The 18,433-nt window shown below is 39.9% G+C and overlaps 1 protein-coding gene across 15 annotated transcripts in view; it reads right to left on the bottom strand.

Moving 5' to 3' along the window:
- Window positions 1-18,433, bottom strand: part of LTBP1 (latent transforming growth factor beta binding protein 1) — a 456,484-nt gene that overhangs the window by 38,399 nt on the left and 399,652 nt on the right. For all 15 annotated transcript variants that reach the window (XM_024998486.2, XM_024998488.2, XM_024998487.2 and 12 more), the window contains 5 exons: window positions 5,363-5,539; window positions 4,428-4,514; window positions 3,681-3,809; window positions 2,863-3,003; window positions 1,726-1,896 (listed from right to left, as the gene is read on the bottom strand). In XM_024998486.2, coding sequence (XP_024854254.1) covers window positions 1,726-1,896; window positions 2,863-3,003; window positions 3,681-3,809; window positions 4,428-4,514; window positions 5,363-5,539 — 705 coding nt within the window. The remainder of the gene's footprint in view (window positions 1-1,725; window positions 1,897-2,862; window positions 3,004-3,680; window positions 3,810-4,427; window positions 4,515-5,362; window positions 5,540-18,433) is intronic.

Here is an 18,433-nt window from a genome sequence, read left to right as displayed (position 1 = left end):
TAAACTCTTAATTTTTTAGAAGTATACATATATATATATATATTTTTTAAAGTAAACAATAAAAACACTGCCTAGTTAGAAAGGTGTAAGCTATCCAAACACCATGATAAGATGACTCAAGTCATATATATTGCATTCGCCTCCTCAGATTTCATCTTCCTCTCCTTGTGGTATCTGCCAGGAACAGAGGTAACAGGGATGCTAATAATCTGCCACGCTCCTGGTTATCCTGCTCCACCAAAATCCTCCCAGTTCTCACGACAATGCAACAAGAGCGATGCCTTCACTTTATAAATGAGCTCCACTGGGTGAGGTTCTTTTTTCCCAGTTCATGCTGCTGCCATGGGCAGCTCTGAATTCCAGACCCACATTTTCTGTACCCAGAACCCACCTTCTTTCCGTTTCTGGGCTACTAGCATTACCATCTATACCTTTGTGTGTTTGTTCTTCCCCCTTTGCTATTCCTTTTCCTTTTATGGCATTTCAAATTACTTTCTTTTTATGCTACCTTGGTTTTAAGTTATTTCCAAGCTAAAAAGCTGATTTATTAAATGGTTGGAAAATTACATTCTAACTAACTAAAAATTAGAGCATTTCCTCTTCTAAGCAATTCTTTCCCTCTTTGCCATTCTGAGAATTTGTTCATTATGAACTCCTGCACTTTATACCCACACAGTATTTTTCTGGCTTTAACAACCAATTCTATAGTCAAAGACAAAAATGCTATACCCAAGACTTTCAAGTGCTTTCCTTTAACAGGCAATAAGAGGCTGCAGGGGTAAGAACAGAAATAGGCCATCAGCACGGACCCCAACAGTCACCAAGCAGCCCAGCCTGGAGCCCAGAGTTGGTACCTTCAAGCCCTCCTCCCAGATGAAGAGAAGGGAGGAAACTGAGAGCTTCGCTGATCCCACTTTTTCTGTTTTTGACCCCAGGTTTAAAACTTGAAGGCCTTTGCCAGTGGCTCAGCAGCAAAGAATGTGCCTGCAATGCAGGAGCCACAGGAGACATGGGTTTGACCCTTGGAGCTGGAAGATGCCCTGGAAGAGGGCATAGCAACCCACTCCAGTTTTCTTGCCTGGAGAATCCCATGGACAGAGGAGCCTGGCAGGCTACAGTCCATAGGGTTGCAAAGAGTCAGACAAAACTGGAGTGACTTGGCATGCACACACTACAATTTGAAAGTCAGGAAGATTTGTTCAAATACATTTCACTTACTTTTATACTGTTTTCCTTCACGGTTCTAACCCTTCTGTGGAGGGGGGGAACCCTTCTCTCCCACAAAGAGGTTGACATAAAAACTTGAGCTTTGACCTATGGAGAGTGTCTAGTCCCTGATACTTTTTGCTCTAAGCAGAAACTATCAGAAGTGAGAAGGACTGTAGGAAAAAAAGAAGTATCAGGAAATATAAATTCTCAAGACCTATGCCACCAACTGCTAAGATGCATTACATTTCTTTGGGTCATTTATCATTCTTTGGAGGGAAATAAAATGAGGGTTTCAAAAATTAATGACAATGTCTGGATTGGAGGCAAACCAGGAGTCAGATGTTATGTAATCTGCTCCTGTAATGTGCGTGCGCGTGCACACATACCTCTCTGATGAAAGTAAGATATCAGGAGTGAAGTTGAATATATTTAGGTAAAAGAATTATCAGCTTCCAAAGGAGGTGAGAAGAACTGGTTTCTAAACATCTCCAGCAGAAGGACTTGGTAAGGGCTCACCTGAATCCTTCATGGGACAGAGGGCGCACTGCATGCCCCAGGCCTCTCCGTACAAACAGCAGCACTCCGTGTATGTTGTTTGCTTGCCGACAAGAGGGCGGCTACACACATACTCGTCACTCAGATGTTCCCAGCACAGATCTTGGTAGACATCGGTTTCTTCAATTTGTTCTGAAAGGGAAGACACGGTTCCATGACAATTGCACTGCTATTCCGATTTCATAGACACTGTGGTAGAAGCCAGCGAGTCTCAAAGTTTCCATCCCGATTTCTAAGCGTGACTTCCAAGTAAAAGTCTGAAGCCAGCCTGGTCTTTCCATGGATCAAACCTCTGTCATCTCCAACTGCGTGTCATTCCATCAGCTGAAATTCAACCTGCCCATCATGTTCCAATTAAATCCTTCCCTCTGTAGCTTCCACATTATGTAAAACCCTCCACGATCTTGCCTATACTTTATAATCCTGATGGACTTCTTATTCTTCCAATATCTGATTTTTCACGTTTACTCCTCTGTCAAATCCTACCTTTTTCCTTCTACACAAAATTTTGGGGATTCAGCCTTTTTCATCCATTTCATCTGCCAAAGCCCTGAACGAGTGACACTTCATCCTAGGGTTCTTAATTCTAACCTTTCTACTTTTCAATAGATTTCAACCAAAGCAGTCTCCTGAATGTGCTGATACATTGATCAATTAAGTCAATTATTAGGAGCACATCACCTTCAGGGATGAACAGGGACTCCAGAGCCCTCCACTACTGATTAATTCCACCCTCTGCTCTGCCCAGTCTCATCTGTGTCCTCTATTCAGTCAAGCAAACCTAATTATTTTCCCTTCAACTTACATCTTCCTCAGTTGCCTTCGAGGGTTAAATATGATCAACCCCCAGGTATGCAAGAGCTCTGCCATCTGCTCAGTCACTCCTTGTCCTGGTGGCCTTTAAATCAGTATGTGCAGGGTGCTAAATCTGCACATTGATGATACGAAACTCATTCTTTCTCTTAGCATCTCATTTTAATTTTTTCAAAATACCCAAGGAATCCGTTTTTCTATTTTCCGACAGCTCACATTTCAGTCAAAAGGAAAACCTTATGACATTTATTTGGACACAGACTTGCTTCTCACATCCAAACGTACCATGTGATTCAGTTGGTCGGATACATCTTTTTTCTGAAGCATCCAGGACCATTGGGTGTGTACAGAAGCAGTTATAAGAGCCTTCTGTATTAATGCACTGGCCATCAATGCAACTGTTGGGGTCTTGACACTCGTCTATATCTTCAGAGGAAAAAAAAAATGAAAGAAAATCAGCAATCAGTTACACCTCATACACTTAACCAAACTTAATACACCACTAAATTTAGTCCAGATTTCAAGGTCTGCCACATTTTAATTAGCTACACATCATCATCCAAAAGAGAGCAGCTCTGACTATAAAAATGTTAAGCTGTATTGATTGGAAAAATAACATTGCCCTACAGCTGCTGACATTAAATAAGGAAAGAAAACATTTAAGAACAGGATATACTTAGAAATTTAAGATAAAATGCCTCTTTATGACAGTTTTAAAATTATTTCCTTTTGCTATGTTTTTCTGCATAGTATATATGGTTTTCTGCTTAGGCATTAAAGTCTGGGTCTGTATTTAAAAATGACTTTCAGTGTATGGTATGAGTGATGAAACAGGAGGCTCCCCAGACCAAAAGAACACTTCAGTTATACCAGTGACCTGAATTATAATTCCACACTGAATATTAACTCTTCAAAATCTATTCAAACAATAGTTTGAAGGATTTTTATTTTCTTAAATATTGCTCAAGAAAAGGATTCATAAAACATTTACAAATCTTTTCAACATGAGATTTAGATTCTAATAAACTTTTTATACAAAACATTACTATTTTTTTTCCCATCTGTTTTCACAGGACATCACAAAATATCCTCTTAAAACTTACCAAAGCACTGCAATTTGACAGGATCGTAGTATGTCCCTTGCTTACAGTAGCATTCATAACCAGGCTGAGTGTTCATACAGAAGCCATTTTTGCAGATCTCTTGTCCAAAAAGTAGGCATTCATCTGCATCTATGGGGAAAAAATGGTCATAATATCTGTATCACTGAGATGTTAAAGTGAGTGGTTAATAAGGAAATACTCATATGTGTAGTTTAAATTTCACCAAAGTGAAAAATCTGGAATTTATTTTAGAATTACAGGCTAATAACATGAAATGTATAAAGCACATTGACTTTTATTTTCTTCTTTTCCATTCCTTATCTCTAATCTATGGCCATTAGTAAAAGGTCCTAGCAAAGTAGGATGCTTTATAAAAAAGCAAAAATCTTTGCTTTGTTGATAACCATTAAAGGCCAACATAGTGATCAAATTTATATTGGTCCTAACATACAATTTTTAATATTGTCCTGGAATAAAAGAATGAATCTATTAAAGTACAGAATTTTGTATTAAGTACTTTTACATATGTTACCTTATTTTATCCTCATGACAGCCTCTGAAACATCATTTCAGAGGTGGAAACTCAGAATCTTGAGTGAAATCCCACCGTCATACAGTCTTACATGATCTACTTCCCAAGCCACACTTCTACCAAGACTACTGGGGAGAATTCGAACACAAGCCACGCTTCCACTTGAATGTCAGATATGAACACTCATTGCAAATTAGTTTCTGCTTGAAACTGACCTTTATAGTTTTCACCATCAACGCCATAAGAGGATTCTTCCGAGGGAACAAAACCTTTCCCTCTAGGACACATTTCAGTGAATTCAGCTGATTTCAGAAGAGACAAGGGAAAAAAAAAAAAAAGGTGGGAAAAAGAAAGAAAAAAAAAAGTCCATGATTTTTTTTCCCCCTACAAGTATGTTTTACATTCAGTTTTGCTTTCTCAAATTCAGCAACTTAAAGGCAAACCTTGCCATCCAATTCAGACAAATAAATTCAGTACAATCTCTAAATTACAAAGTAGGTGCAAATAAACCTAATGACTTCATAAGTTTACTTATAATTTTTAAAAAACTTGATAGTTCACTTATGTTATTTATCCATGTTTTACTTACAAGTGCTATGGACTTTCACGACTTATTGCACCATTACTATGGTCTCCAGTATTTTACCTGGACGAGGGCATGGCAACCCACTCCAGTATTCTTGCCTGGAGAATCCCATGGACAGAGGAGCCTGGTGGGCGACAGTCCATAGGGTCGCAAAGAGTCAGAAAAGACTGAAGCGACCTGAGCACTAGTATTCTAAATTTCTAATAAGAATCCATCAAGAAAAATCTTGGCTTAAATATACAAGCTCTAATTAGGAACAATGCTGTGTCAGTGTCAGAAAAATCATTGCTTTTATATTAAAAATGGAATAAAACTGAATTAAGTTTCTGACAAAATATCATATGGAATGTCACCATAACAGCATATTCTGTGATAAACAGAAGTTCAAGAATTTATATTGAGGCAGGACAGGGTTTGGTTTCTAGCTTTCTAGAAACCCACTCAATTTGACTACAGCAGGTACCAGCACTTTGAGGCTTCAATAACCCAAATGAGAACATTCCAAGACCCGTGAACAGCACACAACAAATACCAGTGTGAACACAGCACTCAGCTGATTCTTACCAGTCCCCGGGACCGGACAGGGGAAAATCTCACAGTTGTCTCCCCACCCAGCACCGGAGGTGCAGCAGCACTCCTGCTTGGTGACATTGGGAGCCAGCACGTTGTCACACAGACTGGCGTCGTTCAGGTTATAGTAGCATTCTTTCTTTTCTTCTCTGGGTTCATCTACTTCTGAGTCTAAAGAGAAAGCAAGAAAGAGTGTTGACAGGGTACATCAAATCTACCTGTATCGCAATGGAGTCAAAACAGAGTGGACTGGATGTGCCAACGGCACTTCATTTACGGAAGGCTGCTTTCTATTCTGTGTCAGATTCTTCCACTGCAAGATAAAAAATGCACTTGAATCCTGAATTTTCATGGATTTCTAACCCACCCCAACGTGTAAATCTGTCAAAATCATTTCCTTTGACGTTAACCAATTACTATATTCATGTGAATTTGGCTGTGAGTACAGTTTCCATATCTGCTTTCTTGCCAAACATAGGGCCATTCTTTACTGAGCTATAACACCTACTTAAATCAATGAACATTTTCCTGACACTGAACCAGAGATGTGAGGCCACTCATAATATTTAACCCTTAGTTATTGAGTTAACCATGCTCCCCCATCTTTCCTGAACAGTGCAAAGCAGAGGAAGACAACCAGAAAAACACTGCAGTAACCTGAGTCTATAAAATACTCGACTCAAATTGCTGCAACTGTATGACTTTGAATGAAACAGTAAGAGCCAGCTAAGCCTCAGGATAGCATTTCAAGCCCAGGTTCTAGTCCCAGCACAAGTGTGTCCTAAAGAGTATATATTCCAACAGAGTCCTTTTGACTTTCTGTCTAAAAGACAAGGTGATATGATAGAACACAAAGGATAAAGACCTCCAGTGAATTCCCTTGTGGTCCGGTGGTGAGGACCCTGCACTTTCATTGACGAGGGCACAGGTTCAATACCTGGTCAGGGAACTAAGGTAAGATTCCACAAGCTGCACAGTTCAGCCATAAAAACAAAAACAAAAAAGCAAAAAAAAACCAACTCCCCTTAGTTTCAGACAATACTAATGACTTAATCCCATCAGATTTGAAATCTATGAGCAAGTTTGTGCTTTTAAAAAATGATTTAAAAAATTTATTACCAAGTATCTCACAGGCTAGTAAAGTAATGCTCAAAATTCTCCAAGCCAGGCTTCAGCAATATGTGAACTGTGAACTTCCTGATGTTCAAGTTGGTTTTAGAAAAGGCAGAGGAACCAGAGATCAAATTGCCAACATCCGCTGGATCACAGAAAAAGCAAGAGAGTTCCAGAAAAACATCTATTTCTGCTTTATTGATTATGCCAAAGCCTTTGACTGTGTGGATCACAATAAACTGTGGAAAATTCTTCAAGAGATGGGAATACCAGACCACCTGATCTGCCTCTTGAGAAATGTGTATGCAGGAAAAAAAAAAAAAAAAAGAAATGTGTATGCAGGTCAGGAAGCAACAGTTAGAACTGGACATGGAACAACAGACTGGTTCCAAATAGGAAAAGGGGTTCATCAAGGCTGTATATTGTCACCCTGTTTATTTAACTTCTATGCAGAGTACATCATGAGAAACACTGGACTGGAAGAAACACAAGCTGGAATCAAGATTGCCGGGAGAAATATCAATCACCTCAGATATGCAGATGACACCACCCTTATGGCAGAAAGTGAAGAGGAACTCAAAAGCCTCTTGATGAAAGTGAAAGTGGAGAGTGAAAAAGTTGGCTTAAAGCTCAACATTCAGAAAACGAAGATCATGGCATCTGGTCCCACCACTTCATGGGAAATAGATGGGGAAACAGTGGAAACAGTGTCAGACTTTATTTTTCTGGGCTCCAAAATCACTACAGATGGTGACTGCAGCCATGAAATTAAAAGATGCTTACTCCTTGAAAGGAAAGTTATGACCAACCTAGATAGCATATTGAAAAGCAGAGACATTACTTTGCCAACAAAGGTTCGTCTAGTCAAGGCTATGGTTTTTCCTGTGGTCATGTATGGATTTGAGAGTTGGACTGTGAAGAAGGCTGAGCGCTGAAGAATTGATGCTTTTGAACTGTGGTGTTGGAGAAGACTCTTGAGAGTCCCTTGGACTGCAAGGAGATCCAACCAGTCCATCCTGAAGGAGATCAGCCCTGGGATTTCTTTGGAAGGAATGATGCTGAAGCTGAAACTCCAGTACTGTGGCCACCTCATGTGAAGAGTTGACTCATTGGAAAAGACTCTGATGCTGGGAGGGATTGGGGGCAGGAGGAGAAGGGGACAACAGAGGATGAGATGGCTGGATGGCATCACTGACTCGATGGACATGAGTCTCAGTGGACTCCGGGAGTTGGTGATGGACAGGGAGGCCTGGCGTGCTGCGATTAATGGGGTTGCAAAGAGTCGGACACGACTGAGCGACTGAACTGAACTGAAATGCTATAGAGTTCAAATTACTGCCTGATTCAGTTAGAATTTATTAAGTTTTAGTTTATGCTATGTCGAATTAAAAGTTGCTGTAATCAAGATTGCTGGGAGAAATATCAATAACCTCAGATATGCAGATGACACCACCCTAATGGCAGAAAGTAAAGAGGAACTAAAGAGCCTTTTGATGAAGGTGAAAGAAGACAGTGAAAAAGCTGGCTTAAAATTCAACATTCAAAAAAATAGAGATCATGGCACCCAGTCCCATCATTTCATGGCAAATTGATGGGGAAATAATGGAAACAGTGACAGATTTTGTTTTGGGGGCTCCAAATTCACTGCAGATGGTGACTGCAGACATGAAATTAAAACACACTTGCTCCTTAGAAGAAAAGCTGTGACAAACCTAGATACTATATTAAAAAGCGGAGACATCACTTTGTTGACAAAGGTCTGTCTAGTCAAAGCTATGATTTTTCCAGTAATCAAGTACGGATGTGAGAGTTAGGCCATAAAGAAGGCTGAGCTCTGAAGAATTGATGCTTTTGAACTGTGGCATGAAGAAGACTCTTGAGAGTCCCTCAGGCAGCAAGATCAAACCAGTCAATCCTAAAGGAAATCAGCGCTGAATATTCACTGGACGGACTGATGCTAAAGCTCCAATACTTTGGCCACGTGATGCAAAGAGCTGACTCATTAGAAAAGACCCTGATGCTGGGAAAGATTGAGGGCAGGAGGAGGAGGAGTGGGCAACAGAGGATGAGATGGTTGGATGGAATCACCAACTCAAAGGACATGAGTTTGAGCAAACTCCGAGAGATAGTGAAGGACAGGGAGACCTGGTGTGCTACAATCCCTTAGGTCACAAAGAGTCGGACACGACTGAGCAACTCAACAATAACAATTGCCATCCAATTATTTAGGTTAATACCAATGAAATATTTTCATTAGAATTGCTGTCTACAATTCTTAACCCAAAGAAACTATAGGAACAAAGGCATAACACTTGCCAGTGAGGGTAAGACTTTAATTTCAATACCTACATTTTTAAAAAAGTTGATAGATCATTATACTATTAGGAAAGTTTAATGATTTATTTTCATAACAGTTTCCTATATATTTACTTTGGCAGGGTCAAATTGACTGCAGAAACCTGAATAATATATCACATAACAAAGGTGTCCTTGATGTGTAACTTCATAAAATTCTATCAGAAGAGCTACTGCCCTTCCTTTTCCCTTGTAGCAGTAAAAACAAGCAAAGAAGCAAACAAAGCTTTGACATGTATATTATTCCCAGAATGCAGAGTATCATTGAGAATGTAAAGGATCCCTCTCACCCTTGGCTCTGGCTAATTCTCAGGTTATTCTATGTTTGACAGAATTCAGCTTGGACTCTACTTTAAGTCTTAACAGCTGATATCATATTCAAAGTAGAATAAGTATCCAGGAAAAAAACTGAAATGCTGATCCTATGCAGTTTTTGAAGTGGTTTTAAAGCATTTCCTTGTATGTGAAATTGGATAAAACCTGTCACATTCCTTGTGTCAACTAGCTGTTCTAGAGTGCTGGGGACAGAGAGCTTTGCCAGATCTCGGGGAATGGATCACCACCAGCATTTCATCCTCTTCAAAATGGGCCCCAAGCTCTTCCATAGGGTATCACTGGGGAAAATTAAGGGTATTTTTAATTAATATTAAATCAATCATGAACCCTATAAAAACTGTATAAACTTTCTCCCAAGATGTGTGAATAAGTTGGCAGTCTATTACTATGAACAATTCCACTCATTGTACTCAATTTGCCTTTAAATGCAAATACTTATTAATGAATGAATGCCTTTAGAAATATAAATAACTCAGCAACAGAACTAGAGCTTTGCCAATCAAACTAATAGTCTATTGAAAGAGTGCTCAATAATTGTTTTTCTCTTTGTACAAAGTTGTGGTTTCTATGACAAGATGGAATATTGTACAGTAACACCTCAATGAAGCCTGCTGTATTCATAGGTAATTACAGACCACAGGCTTCTGAGTCAAAAACTTCATATGCGCTTAAACACCTTAAACACTATTTCTACCATGTTCTTTACACTCACAGAAATAAAATTTCTTTTTTCTTTGGAAGGAAACGCTAAGGTGATTGCATAAGAGAAATAATCAATATCACTGTATTATTCGGGTTTTACATTGGTTATTACAAGTTCTGCTCTTATTTTCTTTCCAAGCAGTTTGAAAGTTCAGTGTTTACACAGCTGAAATTGAGGATTAGTCAGGCCCTCATCCGTGTTTGGAAAGAGATGCAAATTCCTTAAAAAAAAAAAAAAAAAAAAAAAACAGAAACTGGTCCATAAAGGTCATTCTGTGAAAAGCTATAATTTCCCTATCTTCTTAACCTTTAAATAATTAACTTCCTAGAGCATTTTTCCACTGGGGCAACAATCTGATCAATAAATACATGTAATGTTATTTCTTCAAAAAAAAAAACCAAACAACTATGAGTTTACATCACTGATGCCAGGGGAGGAATTTTTCTATCACAAAATAATTTTGAAAGATCAAATCAAATGATGTAGAAGGTGCCAAGCTCGGAAAAGAATTGATTCCATTTTTCTTAAAGATTTTATTAATAATGTTAGCCGTACTTCATATCTCAATGCATAGACTTCTAAGCAATATATTACTTCACCTCCAGTATTTTCATATTTGATTTTTCAATATGTATTATGAGGCTGGCTTAACATCTGTGTATAAAAAGCAATGCATGTGTTTTAATCCTGGGGGTGTGGCTAGTGATAAAAAATGAGGTATTGGACCTTCCTACTTGGGTGCTTTTTTTGAAGAAATTATCACAAATGTCTTTTCACGCAATGCACAAAGTATTTAACTCTCCATGAGATAAACAGTACAGATCAAATAGCATCTTCATTTTCTGGAGGAGAGCATTTAGCTTGGATCCAACGTCCTGGGCCTAATGCTTCCCCAAACCTCTTCTATGGAGCTCAGCTTCCTAGTATCTCAATAAACATGAGTTTATGTTGGTTGGCCTTTGCCCAGGGGGCAGCAGCTAATTCCTGCCGGCATGGAGCTTCAGTGTTAAGCCCACGTACAGTGTGATGGTCTTCTCTTACTCTGAATAGGAAGGAGCGAGTTTGAGCAGTAGGTACCACTGGTGAATTGCCCTTTCTAGAAGCTCTCCTCTCCTGTTTCATCAGAAAGAGAACGTGGCTGTTCACTTATATGACTGTTTCCTGCTTTAGTCTTTCCCTAAAGAGACCTAATCTTAGGTTTGCTGCTGGGGGGAGGAGATTTGGAACATTTCCTTGGTTACAGCGGACATTCCATCTGCAATATGTTCTGAAGGCCTTTAGATGCCAATCCCCTCCATGTCCCTCTGAGACGGGATGATGACAGCAACCAAAGAGTCACATTACAAGTATGTGTGGGTAAACAATGCCCCCTAATCCTGAAAAAGACATCCATTTATAAAACTCTGTGACAGTGATAATGCTCAGCAAACTGCTTTTCAACGAAATTATTCAGAAAGCTTTTATTCTCTTTATATTAAAATCATCACAGGCACTAATGTTTTATACTAACTCATACTTCTATGAGAAAAAGAATTCTAAAGCAATATTCCAAGAGAAAAAGAGAACTTGGAAATTCATTTCCCCCCTCTAGTTTTCTCATTCAAAGACTTGGAAAATAAGAAGTGTGTGCATGTGCTTCAAGTGGAATTTAGAAGAAAGCCATTGGTAAGTTTCAGAAAACAGGCACTGATAACAGGAATGGGCCAAAGACAAAGGGATGCAAATAAAAAGGAAGTGTAGAAAGAGGGTAACTTCAGATAGTAAAAGACATGGTGGAAATAAAAAATAGAGGTTAAGAAATGAAGTACAAGAGCAAAAATACTTTCAAAGCAGATTCTTCCACACAGTTGCCATCCTTAAAGAGGTCAATCAGGTGGGGAGTGAGGCCACGACAGTGCAAGAAATGCAAGTGCTGGGCACGTAAGCCATGCTGTAGAGGACAGGCGGCAAGGCTATCTTAGAAGGCTGCCTGGAGGAGCTGACATTTTCAAATCAAGTCCTTGAAAAATAAACTTAAAAAAATTTGGCCAGAAACTAAGGTGTGACAGGTGAGGAGGAATAAAAGTACAACTGTCCTTAGGTCTGTGTGGGTAGAGCAGGCAGGGGAGTGGCGGTCTGTAGAAGGAGTCACAGAGGAGCCTGAGAACCAGGCAGGGACACATTAACACGTGAATAAGGATAGGTGTGTTTGTCACTCAGGTGCTAAGGCAGAGGACAATGCCAATCTCTACTGGAACACAGGTTTTTATGTTTTGCTTTTTTTAGTGATGAAGAAGTTAGAAGATACTGGGAGGAGCAAGCCTGGGAGAGAAGCAGGCTGGGGAGAGGGTGAGAAGAGAAAGTCTCATGAATGGAGGGGCTTCCCTGGTGGTCCGGTAGCTAAGACTTTGTGCTTCTGATGCAGGGGGCCTGGGTTAGATCCCTGGTCGGGGAACTAGATCCCACATGCTACAGCGAACAGTCTCACATGCTACAGTAAAAATCTAACATCCACATGCCGCAACTGAGCCGTGGCACAGCCAAATAAATAAATATTATTTCTTACAAAGGCTCATTGATGGAGCTAGTACTAGACACTGGAGAAGTCAGGAGAAGAAAAGCGGGCAAATCTGGGTGAAAGAAGAGACTCCTGAAAGCAGAATAAAGTGCCGTGGAGAAAGAAAACCGAGAGAGACACACAGGGGCGATGTGCAGCCATCAACACAGAAGGCAAGCAGACGACGTCACCGCAGCGCAGCCCCAGCACAACACCGGAACACGTGCATGGTGGGCCTAGCGAGGGTGACCTCAAGAATAAAACCACATCTGCAGTGACATGTAAGGTGTCTGGAAATGTTTGAAAGGAATCGGAGAAACCATTCCTCTCCAGGCCCTGTTTGTAGCAAGTTCTAGGAACCAAGGGCTTCCCTGGTGGCTCAGTGGTAAACAATCTGCTTGCAATGCAGACTGGGTTTGATCCCTGGGTGGGGAAGATCCCCTGGAGAAGAAAATGGCAACCTACTCCAGTATTTTTGCCTGGAGAATCCATAGATAGAGGAGCCTGGAGGGCTACAGTCCATGGGGTAGCAAAGAGTCGGACACAACTGAGCAACTAACACTAGGATCTAAAATGTATTTCTTTTTTTTATTTTATTTTATTTTATTTTTAAACTAATGCAACAGTGTGGGTGTCTCTTGTATTAAGAAGATGAAATGGTTTTTATATATATATATATATATATATATATATATATATATATATAGTTTACTCAACTGGTATGTCAGTTCATTCAAATATCAACACCTCCTTATTAAAAATTCATTTTAGATACTATATACAACAAGCAGAAATGTTCATGAAAATAAAAGCACAATTTGGTAGTAAACGGCTCTTGCTCTGGTTTTTGGAGGTGGAAAGAAACTTGACCCAATCTCTTTTTTTAATAACAAGTGAGCATATTTTCTTCAGCCTTACCTACACTTATGGTATAGATCCACTACAAATACACAATAAGACCTCAGGAGTTTTATGGCATTTTACAATGTTTGCATTCTAAATACTGTGGTTTCACTGTCTTTAACTTTTTTTTCCTACCAAAGGTCTTTTTTTCCAATCAGAAATTATTTTTAAAAAATTCTTCTGAAGTTAATTTATTTTACAGGTTAGCTAAATACATTTTAAAAAAACTCACTCTGCCAACTATAACAGTTGAGTGATATTATACGTGGTCTCCTGCCTTTAAAAAAAATATGTACATGCACAAAACCTGCAGCAGACCTCTCCAGGAAGAGAGAACAAGAACGCTGTTTGGGTTCAATTGTCAGAACCACAGGATGATCTGCATGAAGCGGGGACCTGCTCGTTTTTCCTTTTGCTCTACTTGTAATTTAACAAAAGCACATGGGGTACTGTCCCTGCTACTTAGAAGTGTGGACAGACTATTCCTCAGTTAAGTGTGGTCCATTATACCTTTGATGAAATGAATGATTTTTATTCTACAGAACTAGGAATGAGACGATGGGGTAGAGAAGGAACATCCTTGAATGTGGAGAAACCTATTATTCAGCAGGTACTGAGTGTCTGCCATAGGGCAGGCACTGTGTAGGCAGTGAGCTGGGTGGCAGCCGATGCAAAGAGCAATGACACAGCGTAAAAAGGTCTTGCTACCCTGCTGGTGGATGTGAGGTTCCTGCTGGAGGCAGGAATAAGCAGCTGAAAGTTTTAAGGGTTTAAAACCAGATTTATGTTTTGAAAATAAGAATTGGCAGCAGTGTGGAACAGGAATCGATGAGAGAAACGGGGAAAGAAATGAGGAGAAGGCGAGTGCCACAGTCCAGGTGAGAGATGCTGAAGGACTGGCCTGGGGCAGGGGTAGCAGAGTAGCAGAGAGATTTGACGGATACTGTTGAGGAAGAGTTGGCAGGATGTTACAATGGCTTGGATGAATGGGGTTACGACCTCAGGATTTCCAGTATAGATGTTTGGCAATTAATGAGTATACACAGGGAAAGTAACAAATTGGAGAGGGAATTTGGTCTTGGGTAGTTTTAGGCAGAGATGCTTATAAGACACTCGAGGAAGAAGGTCCAATAACAAGTGGCTGGAAATAGAGGAGTGTGGCACACGGGAGAGGGGTGGAGGCAAACATTTATTTTGGCTGTCCACACCAAGTAAGCAATGGTTGACTCGGAGAACAGGTACAACATCCCAGGAGAAGAACAGAGAGTAAAAAGAGGGAAAAATACGCAGCTCTCTGGGACATGATTATTTAAGAAATGGCAATGGAAAGAGCCCAGAAGGAGACAGAAAAAGACCAATGTAAGTGGTAGGAGGATACGGTGAAGAGGAATGTCCTGAAATCAATCAAAGGGAAAAGGGGGAGGGAAGATGAGAAACTCGTAGAGGAAGGAGTTTCACCCAGATAAAGGGTCTGAGGGCCTGATCTCAGTGCACTGAGGATGAACTGGGAGACAGTTCAGTAGAGGTAGCCATCTCTCTTCCAAGGATTCAGAGGTCAACATGGTGCCAGAAATTATTCCTGGATGGTAACACAGCAGAGGCATTTTCTTTACTGATGTATTTTTATATTTGCAAATTTTCTGAGAATATGCATTGTTTTAAAATGAGAACAAAACAAAGAAATAAAATAAAAAGGAAGCCAATTTTTAGAAGAATGAGGTATCATGGGGTCTTTGGCCTGGAAAAGCAGAATTAAGTGGAAGGATCCTGGAATTGGGTTCCTGGGCCATTCTGCCAAACATTAGCTATATGACCCTAAAGATAAGATTTAGAAATTTTCTATAGGCCTTGCCTTCTTTCAGTTCAGTTCAGTAACTCAGTCATGTCCAATTCTTTGTGACCCCACGGACTGCAGTACACCAAGCCTCCCTGTCCATTACCAACTCCCAGAGTTCACTCAAACTCATGTCCATTGAGTCAGTGATGCCATCCAACCATCTCATCCTCTGTCATCCCCTTCTCCTCTCGCCTTCAATCTTTCCCAACATCAGGGTCTTTTCCAGTGAGTCAGTTCTTCACATCAGGTGGCCAAAGGATTGAAGTTTCAGCTTCAACATCAGTCCTTACAATGAACAACCCAGGACTGATCTCCTTTAGGATGGACAGGTTGGATCTCCTTGCAGTTCAAGGGACTCTCAAGAGTCTTCTCCAACACCACAGTTCAAAAGCATCAATTCTTCAGCACTCATCTTTCTTTATAGTCCAACTCTCACATCCATACATGACCACTGGAAAACCACGGCTTTGACTAGATGGACCTTTGTTGGCAAAGTAATGTCTCTGCTTTTTAATAGGCTGTCTAGGTTGGTCATAACTTTTCTTCCAAGGAGCAAGCGTCTTTTAATTTTGTGGCTGCAGTCACCATCTGAAGTGATTTTGGAGCCCCCCAAAATAAAGTCAGCCACTGTTTCCACTGTTTGCCATCTATTTGCCATGAAGTGATTAGACCCAATGCCATGACCTTCGTTTTCTGAATGTTGAGCTTTCAGCCAACTTTCTCACTCTCCTCTTTCACTTTCATCAAGAGGCTTTTTAGTTCCTCTTCACTTTCTGCCATAAGGGTGGTGTCATCTGTATATCTGAGGTTATTGATCTTTCTCCCAGCAATCTTGTTTCCAGCTTGTGCTTCATCCAGCCCAGCGTTTCTCATGATGTACTCTGCATATAAGTTAAATAAGCAGGGTGACAATATACAGTCTTGACGTACTCCTTTTCCTATTTGGAACCAGTCTGTTGTTCCATGTCCAGTTCTAACTGTTGCTTCCTGACCTGCATACAGATTTCTCAAGAGGCAGGTCAGGTGGTCTGGTATTCCCATCTCTTTCAGAATTTCCCACAGTTTATTGTGATCCACACAGTCAAAGGCTTTGGCATAGTCAATAAAACAGAAATAGATGTTTTTCTGGAATTTTCTTGCTTTTTTGATGATCCAGCAGATGTTGGCAATTTGATCTCTGGTTCCTCTGCCTTTTCTGAATCCAGCTTGAACATCTGGAAGTTCTTGGTTCACGTACTGTTGAAGCCTGTCTTGGAGAATTTTGAGCATTACTTTGCTAGTGTGTGAGATGAGTCCAATTGTGCGGTAGTTTGAGCATTCTTTGGCATTTCCTTTCTTTGGGACTGGAATGAAAACTGACCTTTTCCAATCCTGTGGCCACTGCTGAGTTTTCCAAATTGGCTGGCATATTGAGTGCAGCACTTTCACAGCATCATCTTTCAGGATTTGAAATAGCTCAACTGGAATTCCATCACCTCCACTAGCTTTGTTTGTAGTGATACTTCCTAAGGCCCACTTGACTTCACATTCCAAGATGTCTGGCTCTAGGTGAGTGATCACACCATTGTGATTATTTGGGTCATGAAGATCTTTTTTGTATAGATCTTCTGTGTATTCTTGCCACCTCTTCTTAATATCTTCTGCTTCTGTTAGGTCCATACCATTTCTGTCCTTTATTGTGCCCATCTTTGCATGAAATGTTCCCTTGAAGAGATCTCTAGTCTTTTCCATTCTATTGTTTTCCCCTGTTTCTTTGCATTGATCACTGAGGAAGGCTTTCTTATCTCTCCTTGCTATTCCTTGGAACTCTGCCTTCAAATGGGTATATCTTTCCTTTTCTCCTTTGCCTTTAGCTTCTCTTCTTTTCTCAGCTATTTGTAAGGCCTCCTCAGACAATCATTTTGCCTTTTTGCATTTCTTTTTCTTGGGCATAGTCTTGATTCCTGCCTCCTGTATAATGTCACGAATCTCCATCCATGGTTCTTCAGGGACCTTGTCTATCAGATCTAATCCCTTGAATCTATTTGTCACTTTCACTGTATAATTATAAGGGATTTTATTTAGGTAATACCTGAATGGTCTAGTGATTTTCCCTACTTTCTTCAATTTAAGCTTCCTTATCTGTAAATAAAACTGCTGGGCTTGAAAAACACTAAGGTTTTTCTAGATGTAGATGTCTAGGACTGTCAGCTTGTTACATGAGAATAAGCTCTTACTGTTTAAGGAAACCCTATCATGAATTGTATTAGAACACTTATTTTATAATCCAAATGATAACTCCAATTTATACATCTTATAATTTCTGACCTTGCCTATGTGCTTTTCTTAAATGAAGAACAATTATTGCCTAATGCAAATAACAAGCCCAATTTATGTTTTATAATGTCTGATCTTGTTCATTTTCTTTTCTTATAGCAAAGAACACCTGTATTAATTATAATATATATCTTTGTGTTCTTTTCATTATACTTTCCGTTTTAAAAATAAAATTCAGTTTCCCCCCAGAGTATCCTCTGTGTACCAATCAAGCATTTTGTGGGTATGGCTTCAGTTGCCCACACGAAATATTTATTGCTTCCTTTAGAGTGCCCAAGGACATGAAGTTCTTATTGAGCAATTATCACAGGCACTGAGGAAATAAAAACATCAGGCTGTATTTCATAGCCATATCCTTACAGGTGGTGAGTGGTCTGCTATGGGCCTTTTTTAGGTATTTCTGTTTCAGGTGCTTTTAGGCAATGTACAGCAATGTAGATTAGTGGCCAAAGGCCCAGGCAGTGAAAAAATTCAACCCAGACCTAAAAAATTAGGTGGGAGCCTAGTAGTTTAGAAACAAAAATCCTGGGACAATAAAGGTCAAAAGTACCTTCAGAGTCACCTGGGACAATGCCCTACTGAAGGTAAGAGTCCTTCTGCCAGCCAGTAGGTGTCCCACCTGTTCTTGGACCCACAAATTCACAAGAAATTGTGACCAGCTCTAGCTATTGGAAAGTTGTTCTGCATACTGATCTGAAATCTGGCATCTACTCCTCAGCCCCAGTTCTGTCCTCAGTAATGTATCACTTCAGATAAAGATGCTACTGCACCTTGTTGGAATGTCTGTTGCCCTGGGGACATCTAGAGCCAAGTAAAAATATTACGGCCTACAAAGCAAATGTATCTTTTTTTTCCTAATTATTTTCCAGGAAGGATGAGATCTAAGCTTTTAGTTTATCATGTAAAGAATGAAATTAGTTTGAATCCTTGATAAAAACTTAAATATGGTACAACATGTTTTGTTCT

This window comes from Bos taurus, chromosome 11, assembly GCF_002263795.3.
Source record: "Bos taurus isolate L1 Dominette 01449 registration number 42190680 breed Hereford chromosome 11, ARS-UCD2.0, whole genome shotgun sequence".
Taxonomy (NCBI): domain Eukaryota; kingdom Metazoa; phylum Chordata; class Mammalia; order Artiodactyla; family Bovidae; genus Bos; species Bos taurus.
Note: the sequence above shows the minus strand (reverse complement) of the source record. Positions and strands in the feature narration are given on the sequence as shown.